At 39.6% G+C, this 12,958-nt stretch overlaps 1 protein-coding gene across 8 annotated transcripts in view; it reads left to right on the forward strand.

Moving 5' to 3' along the window:
* Window positions 1-12,958, forward strand: part of FIP1L1 (factor interacting with PAPOLA and CPSF1) — an 84,693-nt gene that overhangs the window by 20,767 nt on the left and 50,968 nt on the right. For all 8 annotated transcript variants that reach the window (XM_066387198.1, XM_066387199.1, XM_066387201.1 and 5 more), the window contains one exon: window positions 6,272-6,381. In XM_066387198.1, the coding sequence (XP_066243295.1) occupies window positions 6,272-6,381 (110 nt within the window). The remainder of the gene's footprint in view (window positions 1-6,271; window positions 6,382-12,958) is intronic.

Here is a 12,958-nt window from a genome sequence, read left to right on the forward strand (position 1 = left end):
ACTGTAGCATGCTATTCTTGCTCATGCATGTAGTGATGCAGTATCCCCCACGCCAATCTCTCAAAACAGATTAATGATAGGTTGTTTGTTTCTGTTAGCTATTATTTTTCTTTTCTGCATAATCTGTTTTTCTCAAGTTGATTTTTTTTAAGTGAACAGAGAGTAGAAAGACAGATTCCCGCATGCACCCCAATCGGGAGTCACCCAGCAACCCTGTCTGGGGCCGATGCTTGAGTACTGAGCTATTTTTAACACCTGAAGCTGATGTGCTTAGACCAGCCGAGCTATCCTCAGTGCCCAGGGCCACACTCGAACCAATCGTGCCACTGACTGTGGGAGGGGAAGAGAGAGAAAAGGAGGTGTGGGTTGGGGAGAGAAGCAGATGGTCGCTTCTCATGTGTGCCCTGACTAGGAATCAAACCCAGAACATCCATATGCTGGGCCAGTGCTCTATCCCCTGAGCCACTGGATAGGGCCTCAAGTTGATATTTTAAGTTTGTTTTTTTGGCCTCTGACTTAGACTTTTCTCAAATGTTTGTTGATTCTTGGCCATTCAGTCATGAGACTAGGTCGCCAAAAGTAATTGGAAGCTCTGCATATGAATAGAGCTTGCTGACTGTGGGGCTTTACTGTAAGGCAAAGCTTTTTCATAGTCCCTGATGTCAGTATTTTAGGTTGTTTTACTTTTTTTTTTTTGTGGTAATATGATTTTTCAGAAAAGATGATTCCAATACTCAACCTAGAGGATTTCTATTTAGCTACTTTGAATGTTGTCAATTTCTGAACCTTTTGAGATCTTGCCATGAGAGGTGCTTTGTCATTGCTGATTTAGGATGCAGGTTTTTTTTTCTGCTAAGTCAGTTATATATTTTTATCCACTATTTTTTTTTTTTTTTTGAGAGAGAGACAGAAAGAGGAAGGAAGAGAGATGAGAAGCATTAACTCATAGTTGGGGCACTTTGGTTGTTTGCTGATTGTTTTTTCATATGTGCCTTGACAAAGGGGAAGGGCTCCAACCGAGCCAGTGACCCCTTGCTCAAGCCGGAGACCATGGGGTATGTCAAGGATCCCATGCTCAAGCCGGCGACCTAGAGTTTCAAATCTGGGACCTCAGTGTCCCCTGTCCACTTTGCCACAATCTAGTCAGGCTTTATCCACTTTCAAGGTACTAAATTTTATTGCTTTCCAATCTTTTTGTTCTTGTTGGTTAAAACAAAATTTTGATAACATGTGGTTTTCTACTCTTTTCTTTTTTACCTTAATATTATCTGGTAAATGTTTTCTTAGTTTATTAAAGTTTTTTATTTTATTTTATAAATAACGCTTTAAATAGTTGTATAACCCATTATGTCAGTATGGCATAATTATCTGTTTTCTTTTTAGATATTATTTTGTTTATAATGTCAAACTTTTATAAATGCTATGAAGGGCAGCTGAAAGATATTTCACAAAATCATTTAAGTTTTGATGCAGTGGTAGCATAATTTTGGTATATATTTAAGTTCTCAATTTTAGACTTCATTCAAATTTTGTTTGGATATGTAAGATCTGACATGAGTTTGTTTTTAGAAAACCAGTCATGGTATTTTACAGTCATTTCTCTTTTTTTTTTTCTTTCTTTTTTTTTATTTTCTGAAGCTAGAAACGGGGAGAGACAGTCAGACAGACTCCCGCATGCGCCCGACCGGGATCCACCCGGCATGCCCATCAGGGGGCGATGCTCTGCCCACCAGGGGTCGATGCTTTGCCCCTCCAGGGCATCGCTCTGCCGCTACCAGAGCCACTCTAGCACCTGGGGCAGAGGCCAAGGAACCATCCCCAGCGCCCGGGCCATCTTTGCTCCAATGGAGCCTTGGCTGCAGGAGGGGAAGAGAGAGACAGAGAGGAAGGAGGGGGTGGGGGTGGAGAAGCAAATGGGCGCCGCTCCTATGTGCCCTGGCTGGGAATCGAACCCGGGTCCCCTGCATGCCAGGCCGACACTCTACCGCTGAGCCAACCGGCCAGGGCCTACAGTCATTTCTTAAAAGATAACATCATGGGGAAAAAAAAGAGTGTTCTAATTAAGTAAATTTTGAGTCTTCGTAATTCTGAGTAAAACATTTGAAGACAAACAAGTGGATAATGATAATGGAAATGGTTTGGGAGCGTTGCTGAAATGGTGAGGGTTTTAAGAATTGTTTAATATAATTAATACATATGAAAAAATTAAGAGTAAAAACCATAAGGAAATACAAGCCTTATTTACATGTTTTAAAATGTACCTGTCTTCTTGATACCTTTTCTTCTTTTATTTATGCTCTCTTTCCTTTCTTTTCTTTCCTCTTGTACTTCTCTTCTCTAAACCTTCTCCCTTACCTCTTCCCATTTTTATTTTTTTAGTGAGAGAGAAGGAGGAAGAGGAGAGGGGGTATGTAGAGAGAGATACAGAGACTGGAAGGGGGAGAGAGGAGAACCATCAACTTGTAGCTGGGTCACTTTAGTTGTTCATTGATTGTTTCTCGTATGATTAGGAGGTTCCAATCAAGCCAGTGACCGCTTGCTCAAGCCAGCGACCTTTGGGCTCAAGCCAGCAACCCTGTGCTCAAGCTGGTTAGCTTGTACTCAGGCCGGCAACCTGAGGGTTTCAAACCTGGGTCCTCAGCGTCCCAGGTCAATGCTCTATCCAGTGCACCACCACCAGTAAGGCCCCCCTTCCCAGTTTTTAATTGAGCTTTGCCTATACCAGGAAGTATCTCAGGATGGGTGTGGAGATGAGGTGAGCATTATAGACATAGATAAACTCTCTGTGTTAGAATTTATCTGACTTAATGGGAAAGTAGGTATTAATTAGATAATGCCAAAAATTATATTAGTTACAAACTGAAGAACTGACATTTAAGCTAGTTCTAAAATCAATCAAATAACAGATAAAGTATAATGAGCACTTATTGTATGACAGACATTGTTTTTAGGCATTTGGGGTATAGATTTGAACTGGACACCATCCATATTTTCAGATTCTATGTTACAGTGGCAGCAAACAGACCTTCACCATACAGCAGTAAAGAAGATAACTTTAGATCAGTGGTCCCCAACCTTTTTTGGGCCACGGACTGGTCTTATGTCAGTAAATATTTTCACGGACCAGCCTTGTAAAAGGGGTGGGACGGATAAATGTATCACGTGACCGAGGCAAGCATCAAGAGTGAGTCTTAGACGGATGTAACAGAGGGAATCTGGTCATTTTATAAAAATAAAACATCATTCGGACTTAAATATAAATAGAACGGAAATAATGTAAGTTATTTATTCTTTCTCTGTGGACCGGTACCAAATGGCCCATGGACGGGTACTGGTCCGTGGCCCGGGGGTTGGGGCCACTGCTTTAGATAACAATATTAAGAAATTCTTTGAAGAAAATACAAAATGATAATATGGTAGATTGTTCAGGACTGGTTGGAGAAGGCATTCCAAGAAGATATTTGAACAAATATTCGATTAGAAAGAGGTACCATGAGAAAATATTAGGAGAGATATTCCAAGTAGAAGGAACATCTAGTGCAAAAGTTCTCATAACGAGAGCCCATGGCTCTCAATGGTAGAGCATCAGCCTTGAGTGTGGAAATCCCGGGTTCAAGGTTCAATTCTGGAGCAGGGCACACAGGAGAAGCGCCCATCTTCTTTTCCACCCTTCTTCCTCTCCATTTTCTCTATTTCTCTCTTCCTCTCACACAAAGTTGGCCCAGGCACTGGGGATGGCTCCATGGCCTTCGCCTCAGGCATTAGAATGGCTCTGGTCACAACGGAGCAACGGCCCAGATGGGCAGAGCATCATCCCCTGGTGGGCATGCCTGGTGGATCCCTGTCAGGCGCATCCCTGTCGGACGTATGTGGAAGTCTGTCTCTCTGCTTCCCTACTTCTTACTTCAGAAAAATACAAAAAAAAAGTTCTCATAAAGAGGAATTTAAATGTTAAAAAGAGTTCGGAAAAGTACATTATGACTGTGCATAATAAAGATAAGTTGGGGAGGAAGAGGTAAACAAGGTTGGAGAGGTAGGCAGGGTCATACCAAGTAAATCCTTGTAGGCCATTATAAGTTTAGCTTTTACTCTGTTTGCATTGGGAACCTATTAGAGAATTTGAGCAAGGAGAGATGAATCCATTTACACTTTAATAAGGTTACTTTGGTTGTGTATAGAGGATAGATTTTAGGTATGTGAGACCAAAGCAGAAAGACAGGTTAATTTAGTAGAATGGTTGAGATGTGGCAGTGGGTTTGACTTGGCATTTAGGAATGGAAATAATGATAAGTGCTTGAAATTTGGTATATCTTATATAAGTAAAATTGACATTGAATGTTTATACGTATTGTATAACTGATAGGACTTTTTTCCTTGAGCAATTTGATAGATGATGGTGCCATTTACTTTTGTAAGAAAGAGAGGATCAGATTGGGGAATAGTGTAAAATCAGTAGTTTTGTTTTGACCATGGTAAGTTTGAGATAATACTTTTTTGACATGTAAGAAGTTGGATGTAAATTATTGGAACTCAGGGAAACAGTTGAGACCATAGTGTCAACTCTTTAGTATTTCTGATATCTCTATGAAGAGTAATGCATTTCTTTTTCTATGTTCTCGTAGCACCTTTTATCTCATCGATATTTTTTATAGCATTTATTGTATTACTCTCATTATTTGTATGTCTTTCCTTTCCCACAGTCTGGGATTTTGTTGTATTTCTCTGTGTAGTCTCAGCTTCTAGTACAAGTATATATTTAGTAAATGTTTGATGAATGAATCATGTTTAGTTCCTATTACCACATTTCGTCAATTTTATATCCTCATCTTTCCTCATTATGGTCAATACCTTTTAAGTGGATATTTTTAAGCAGTAGGACTCTTATAATAATGTCAGTGTTAAACCCTAATTATGTAGAGGTACCAGTTAGGAATTGGGTTCAGCTCTATTAATAAGAGCTCTCACTATAATGGCTTAAATATATAGATATAGGTTTCTTTTTCTCATTGATTATTTGAGAGGTATGTGGTTTCTGGAATTCAGTCAGTGGTTTGATTATCAGAGTCATGGTTTCTGAGATTCTCTTGGCCTTTGCCTCATGGGAAAAGGAGAATGATACTGAATATAGTCTGAACAGGGGCAGTAGAATATAAATAGTGCACGAAGAACGTTGTGATGCTATTTAAGTGTAGGGCATCTTCAACTTGGTTTACTTTTTTTTAGCAAGCAAGATAGACATACAAGACAGGAAGGGAGTGGATGAAAAGCTTCTGCTTGTAGTTGCATCACTGTTAGTTGTTCATTGATTGCTTCTTATATGTGCCTTGACTGATGAGTTTCAGCTGAGCCATTGACCCCTTGCTCAAACCAGCGACCTTGGGATTATGTCTATGAGCCCATGCTCAAGCCGGTGACCTCTGGGTTTTGAACCTGGGTCCTCAGCATCCCAGGTCAATGCTCTATCCACTGTGCCAACATAGGCCAGGCAGTTTGTTTAAATTTAATAAATTAAATAATGACAGATTTAGATAGAAAGGTGAGTATAAAACAAGAGCACATACAGGATATATTTTATCATTGTAAAGGAGAAAGATGAATTGTACTCAAAGGATATGATAGGAGCCAATGGGATGGACAGATCTGGGAGAAATTATGGATGAGGTTGGTACTTAGTTTTGAAAATGAAAATAAAGAGAAGAAGTAGTACGGAGACAGATGACTGACTTCCAGCTTGCCAGTGTATAGAGCTGGCAGGATGTTGATGATGGTGGAAATGGGAGAAATGGTATGGAACTGCAGGAACAGATAGTTAATAGTTGTGTTTTAGCAAATCACAGTCTGAATGGAAAATGATTAGAGCTGCTAAAATGGTCACTGGTGGTTTTCTTAGATAAGGGAAGGGTAGTGAATATAGAAAGGGAAAATTCTCCAAAGCATTTCTTGAGCTCCAAAACATTGAGTTTTAACCAGGTATCTTGGACTTATACGTGGAGATCTGAGGGAATTAATGAAAATGTTAAAGAGTTATAGTTCATTGGACTTTTAAGACATTAAAGTGAAATTTGTAATCATTGGGAACACTTTGATCCCATACTTCATCTTTGGTGTCTTTCCCCTAATGCTGTTCTAAAATAGATTAATTTTATTAAATATTCAGCAATTAACATTCTTTATATTTAATTTCAAATCAGATATTACAAATTTATTTTAAAACCTTCGGTGTATTATTTTTGAGTATTCTATTAAACAAGCTAATAACCCTTTTTTTAAGGTACAGCAGGGAAGAACTGGAAATTCGGAGAAGGAAACAGCACTTCCATCTACAAAAGCTGAGTTTACTTCTCCTCCTTCTTTGTTCAAGACTGGACTCCCACCAAGCAGGTTAGTTAGACCATTATAATTCAGCTTATTGAAGGCATTAGTATCTTCATCTTTTATTAATGCTATATGTAGTGTAAAAGCTCTAAATGTGCTACCAAAAAACTGGACATTTTACTTTGTTTAATACAAAATGAATTCTTTGTGAAAAACTTGTCTGAGTGCTATTCCATCTGAAAAGATCAAGGCAAGAAATGAAATATGGTACTATAGTTATATGTGTGTACAGAGACAACTTTGTATTCAGGAGAGGTGGTAACAGCAATGGTCTTGCTGTTTTCTATGCTTAGAATTCTTATATAAAGAGTTATTAGAGTTCCTTAAATCCTTATCCATTAGCCTAAAGATGTTTTACTGATTTTAATAAAAGAGATTGTAGAAATTTCAGCCTGGGAAATTTTTCAATTAAAGCCATTTTTTTTCCTTTGGTTTCTTGTGATAATATCTAACTGAGTTCCACAAGGTACCAATTGTGAGAGGCAAATATGCTGAAGGGTGTCCTTTTAAATTAAACATGACAAATGGTTAGCAGGAAAATGGTAAAGGACTAGCTAAGAGTAGGGAAGTTTGATGTCAGCAGTTGAATTCTGGCATGAACTTGATTTAAATCACTTATTTCTCTAAGCCTGAAATAATAACTATTACTAGTTCTTAGCCAGATTATTTAACTTTTATGTTACTTGCTTATATTTATTTTATACAGTTTTCTGATTTTATTATTCTGCAATTTTGAATTGCTTTAAGAGGTTATATTTTATAATATATGAATATAAGAAGAGACTTTATGTAGTTTAGCCCTGAAATAGAGATTTTTGAAACTTTTAGCTAAAATTAAATGTCACAAAGCCATTGGATTTTGACTATCTCTTCTCATCTTAATAATCACTAGTCATGAGTATTTCCAAATATTATTAAAACTAAATGGAATTTTACAAAATGTTTGACTAAGAAATTATGATAGCTGAGGAATATTGAGCCTTTTAATATATAGTGATCTACATATTAGTGGTCAGATTGTGTTCACTGAGTGTATTGTGTTCTGTGGTGTAGAGTAATGGTAAAAGTTTGGACTCGAGAGCCAGACTTCAAATTTTAGCTCTGTTTACTTACTAGGTATGTGTTCTTGGGCAAATCCCCCAATCTTGTTCTTTAATTTTCTGATCTGTAAGACACAGTAATATGTTCCTCAAGGGTAGTTATGCAAATTAAATGAATTAATTTATATTAAATATTTTATTTTATTTTATTTTATTCTTTTTTTAAAATTTTTAAAATATTTTTCTGAAGTTGGAAACGGGGAGGCAGTCAGACAGACTCCCGCATGCACCCGACCGGGATCCACCCGGCACGCCCACCAGGGGGCGAAGCTCTGCCCAACAGGGGGCGACGCTCTGCCCAACAGGGGGCGACGCTCTGCCCAACAGGGGGCGATGCTCTGTTGCGACCAAAGCCACTCTAGCGCCTGGGGCAGAGGCCATAGAGCCATCCTCAGCACCCGGGCAAACTTTGCTCCAATGGAGCCTTGGCTGCGGGAGGGGAAGAGAGAGACAGAGGAAGGAGAGGGGGAGGGGTGGAGAAGCAGATGGGCGCTTCTCCTGTGTGCTCTGGCCAGGAATCGAACCCGGGACTCCTGCATGCCAGGCCAATGCTCTACCACTGAGCCAACCAGCCAGGGCCTTATATTAAATATTTTAGAACAGTGGTATGTGTGTGTGTGTGTGTGTGTGTGTGTATATACATAGTAAGTAAATACTCTATGGATATTTGCTAATATCATAATTAAACTAAACTATCAGTAGTAGTTTTTCTATATTTGCCTGTCTCCCCCCTTTTTAAAATTTGAACCAGATTATGTAGAGCAGGAGTCAGGAAACTTTTTGGCTGAGAGAGTCATGAACGCCACATATTTTAAAATGTAATTCTGTGAGAGCCATACAACAACCCGTGTACGTTACATATTATCCAATAAAAATTTGGTGTTGTCCCGAAGGACAGCTGTGATTGGCTCCAGCCATCTGCAACCATGAACATGAACGGTAGGAAATGAATGGATTGTAATACCTGAGAATGTTTTGTATTTTTAATGTTATTATTTTTTTTATTAAAGATTTTTCTGCGAGCCAGATGCAGCCATCAAAAGAGCCGCATCTGGCTCGCAAGCCATAAGTTCCCGACCCCTGATGTAAATAAAGGTTTTGCTATAAGTGAAATGAATGGGGAGTCACCATCAGATTTAGAGCAGAAGAATGAAATAATCTACTTTAGGTTTATTTTTAAATTGATTTATTGATTTTAGAGAGAGGCAGGGAGAGAGAGGCATCAATTTGTTGATCCACTTATTTATGCATTCATTGGTTGATTCTTATATGTGTTTTGACTGGGGAGCAGAACCACAACCTTTAACATATGGGGATGATGGTCTAACTAACTGAGCTACCCTGCCAGGGCTGCCTTAGGTTTTTAAAGTCTCACTGCTATTATTAAGATCAAACTACTGAGATATTAAGGGCAGAAACTGGGAGGCCATTTGGGAGGTTATAATGATTATTTAAGGCAGGGGTCCCCAAACTACGGCCCCCTGAGGCCATTTATCTGGCCCCACCGCACTTCTGGAAGGGGCACCTCTTTCATTGGTGGTCAGTGAAAGCAAAGCGGGGGGTCACTCACATACAGTACTACTTCTGGTGACACAGGATGCATGCGTCACGGCTCCGGAAGCACATCATATCGCTTGTTACGGCTAGCAGTGACAAATATGGAACCAAACATTGACCATCTCATTAGCCAAAAGCAGGCCCATAGTTCCCATTGAAATACTGGTCAGTTTGTTGATTTAAATTTACTTGTTCTTTATTTTAAATATTGTATTTGTTCCCATTTTGTTTTTTTACTTTAAAATATGTGCAGTGTGCATAGGGATTTGTTCATAGTTTTTTTTATAGTCTGGCCCTCCAACGGTCTGAGGGACAGTGAACTGGCCCCCTGTGTAAAAAGTTTGGGGACCCCTGATTTAAGGCAAGAGATAATGGTGGCTTGAACCAAGGTAGTAATGTCATAGATAATGAGAAGTAGCCAAATACTAGATATGTTTCAAAAGGTACATCTTTTATAGCTGAGATGGAAAAGACTACATACATGAGGTGTGATTTTTGCAGGAAGAAGACCAAGAGTTCAGTTTAGGATAGTGTTTTACAACTACTGGTTCATGGCTGTGTCAGTCCAGGAAAGAGATAACCCCCCTGAAGTTTTATGAAGATTATAGACTTTCATCAATGTGGTTAGTTCTTTTGCAGACTGGTGGTTAAAAACCATTGGTTTAGAACATAATAAAGTTGAGATGCCTATTAGATATTAAAGTGGAATAGATATACAGATGAAAGGTAGGGGCTGGAGATACAAATTTGGAGTGATTAATGTTTAAATAGTATGAGATGAAACTGAATTAGATCATAGAAGAGGTAAGTATTGATAGAGAAGTGGTAAAGAGGACAGAGTCCTTGGGGACTCGCTGCAGTTCAGAAAAATAAGGATGAGCCATTAAGAGGAGACCAGCAGAGAAGAATGACTAGCAAGGTTAAAAGCACACCCATTGTACATCTTGAAAAGGATGCATTTCAAAGTAGGAGTAATTAACCATCAAATAATACTGATTGACCAATAAGAAGAATACTGAGAATGACTTTTGATATTAAAATGCAAAGGTCACTGGTGATCCTGACCAGAGTCATTTTTAGTGGTGTAAGGTTAAGATTAAAAAAAGACTTTCTGGCCTGACCAGTGGTGGCACAGTGGATAAAGTACCAACCTGGCATGCTGAGGTCCCAGGTGTCAAACCCTGAGTTTGCCAGCTTGAGCATGGGGTCATTGATATGACTTCATGATCACTGGCCTGAGCCCAAAGGTTGCTGTCTTGAAGCCCAAGGTCGATGGCTTGAGCAAGGGGCCACTGGCTCAACTGGAAACCTCCTCCCCCACCCCCAGTCAAGGCACATATGAAAACCAATCATTGAACAACTAAAGTGCTTCAACTACCAGTTGATGCTTCTCATCTCTCTCCCTCTCTCCAAAAGGAAAAAAAAAAGACGTTCTGGAAAGATTTTTTTGTATTGAAGAGAGAATATATAATTATTTTGAGGATTTTTTCCCTCTTTTTTGAGGGCAGCAGAGACAGTATAATATCTGGAGAGAACTGTGGGGTCAGGAGAAAGCTTTTTCCAAAATGAAAGAGATTGCAGCAAATTTGTGTATTTAGGAGAATCGGTTACTAGAGAAGGGACAGCTGTTAATGAAGCGACTTTAAGAAGGTCACAGGGGATTAGGTATAATATGCAAGTGGAGAGTTTAGCCCTACGAAGGTGCATGGACAGTTCACTAACAGTCACAGGAAGGAAAGCAGCTTGTGGTGAAGGTGGGTGGATAGATAATGGTGATGGGAACAACTGAAAATTCTCTCCATTGCTTTAGTTTTTATCTCAGCAGCAGGGAAGCAGACTTATTTGGTAATAATAGTAGAAAGGAGTGAGAAGAGAGGAAAAGGACTGAACCTAGTTATTTAGAGATGAATAAACCAGGAAAAAGGAGTCGGATTTTTAGGTTACCTCTAGGAAAATGTTAGAGTTGAGTGCTTTTTTCCAAGGTGAGAGAAATTATAGCATTTTATATGCTGATAGGAATGCAGTGGTGGGATTCAAATAATTTAACAGCCAATTCTCTGCCTTAATGATTGTTTTCAGAAAGGTAGTTTATTATTCCATGTATTTAATACTTAAATAAGAACAATAAAGGAGCAAGCTGACTTATTTAAAACACATGGCCATTAGTACAAAACTATATAGATTATAAGAAAGTTTAAAAATATTAATGAGGCCCTGGCCGGTTGGCTCAGCGGTAGAGCGTCGGCCTGGCGTGCGGGGGACCCGGGTTTGATTCCCGGCCAGGGCACATAGGAGAAGCGCCCATTTGCTTCTCCACCCCCCCCCCCCCCTTCCTCTCTGTCTCTCTCTTCCCCTCCCGCAGCCGAGGCTCCATTGGAGCAAAGATGGCCCGGGCACTGGGGATGGCTCCTTGGCCTCTGCCCCAGGCGCTTAGAGTGGCTCTGGTCGTGGCAGAGCGACACCCCGGAGGGGCAGAGCATCGCCCCCTGGTGGGCAGAGCGTCGCCCCTGGTGGGCGTGCTGGGTGGATCCCGGTCGGGCACATGCGGGAGTCTGTCTGACTGTCTCTCCCCGTTTCCAGCTTCAGAAAAATAAAAATACTAATGAAAAAATGTTAAATACTACGTGACAAAAAACAATAAAACTGTTAAGATCAATGATAGCTTGTCACGCCCTCGTTTGGCATTTTTTCTTTTTATGTTATTATATGTTTGTTTACTGAAGTAACAAACGCAAGGGAATTAAACTGTAGTATTTCACCAAAGTTATAATGAGTATTATGAAATGAATAGATAAATACTACAAGCATACTTCCGTTAAATTTTTTTCACCTATGGACGGAATGAACATTACTACAGGCATTTAGCATACACTGTTGCACAGATGAACATTAAAAAAGAGTATGCAATGTAAATTTGTAGTTTCCACATTGGGCGGCTGCTCGGTGCCTACCTTTGAGAGACCCCTGATTACAATGCCATTTTAACAACGGGTTTGCCGAACTCAACCAAAAAAGTAGGTATCGGTTCTGCCGAATTGGTGTGAACCAGCTGGATCTCACCACTGTAGGAATGAATTAGTAAAGTGAAAAATTGATGTCGTAGGGAGAGAGACTGTACATTTCCAGCTGTTAATGGCCATGTGTTTTAAATAAGTCGGCTTGCTCCTATGGTTTATGTTTATTAAGATTAGCTACAGTTGGATTTAACAGAGGATGTAGTTCTACCAGGCAAATAGGACATAGGGTTAGAGGGACAAGAAAGGTGAGAAGATACTTGCAGGAGTGATTGAAATGCTGGACCGCAGATATAAGGAGAGAAAGGAGGACTGGTGGGTAAGGGACATTAAAAAGAAAGTAAACAAATGATAGAAATATTAGCAGATTTACTACTAAAAAATGGATAATTACCAATACAACTCCTATAGGAACATACCCAGCATGTTACTTGTGGATGTAAGGAACAGTACCTACCACCCTGGCTGGATAAGTTAGTTGGAGCATTGTCCTGGATTGTGTAGGTTGCTGGTTCGATTTCCCAGTCAAGTTACACACAGGGGCAGCTCGATGTTCTCTGTCTCTCACTGCCTCTCAAAACAAAACCAAAGCAAAATAGTACCTACCTGTTTATTATTAGGAAAGATTGTTTTCTGGATTCATCTTCACGTGGTCAAAGGGTAATTTCGACAATTGTGAAGCATTTCGATAATTGTGAAGTATCTGTTTTCTGTTTTTTATTTTTATGAAGATTAGAGAGACATCGTTTTTTTCTTCTAAATTTTTCCATTGACTTGAGAAAGAACGAGGGAAAGTGAGAGAGAGAGAGGAGGATGAATTCATTGTTCCACTTAGTTATTGCATATAGTTGTGTCTTCACTGATTGCTGCTTGTGTGTTCTCTGACGGGAGATCAAACCCGTGACCTCGGTG

Source organism: Saccopteryx leptura, chromosome 5 (genome assembly GCF_036850995.1).
Source record: "Saccopteryx leptura isolate mSacLep1 chromosome 5, mSacLep1_pri_phased_curated, whole genome shotgun sequence".
Lineage (NCBI taxonomy): Eukaryota > Metazoa > Chordata > Mammalia > Chiroptera > Emballonuridae > Saccopteryx > Saccopteryx leptura.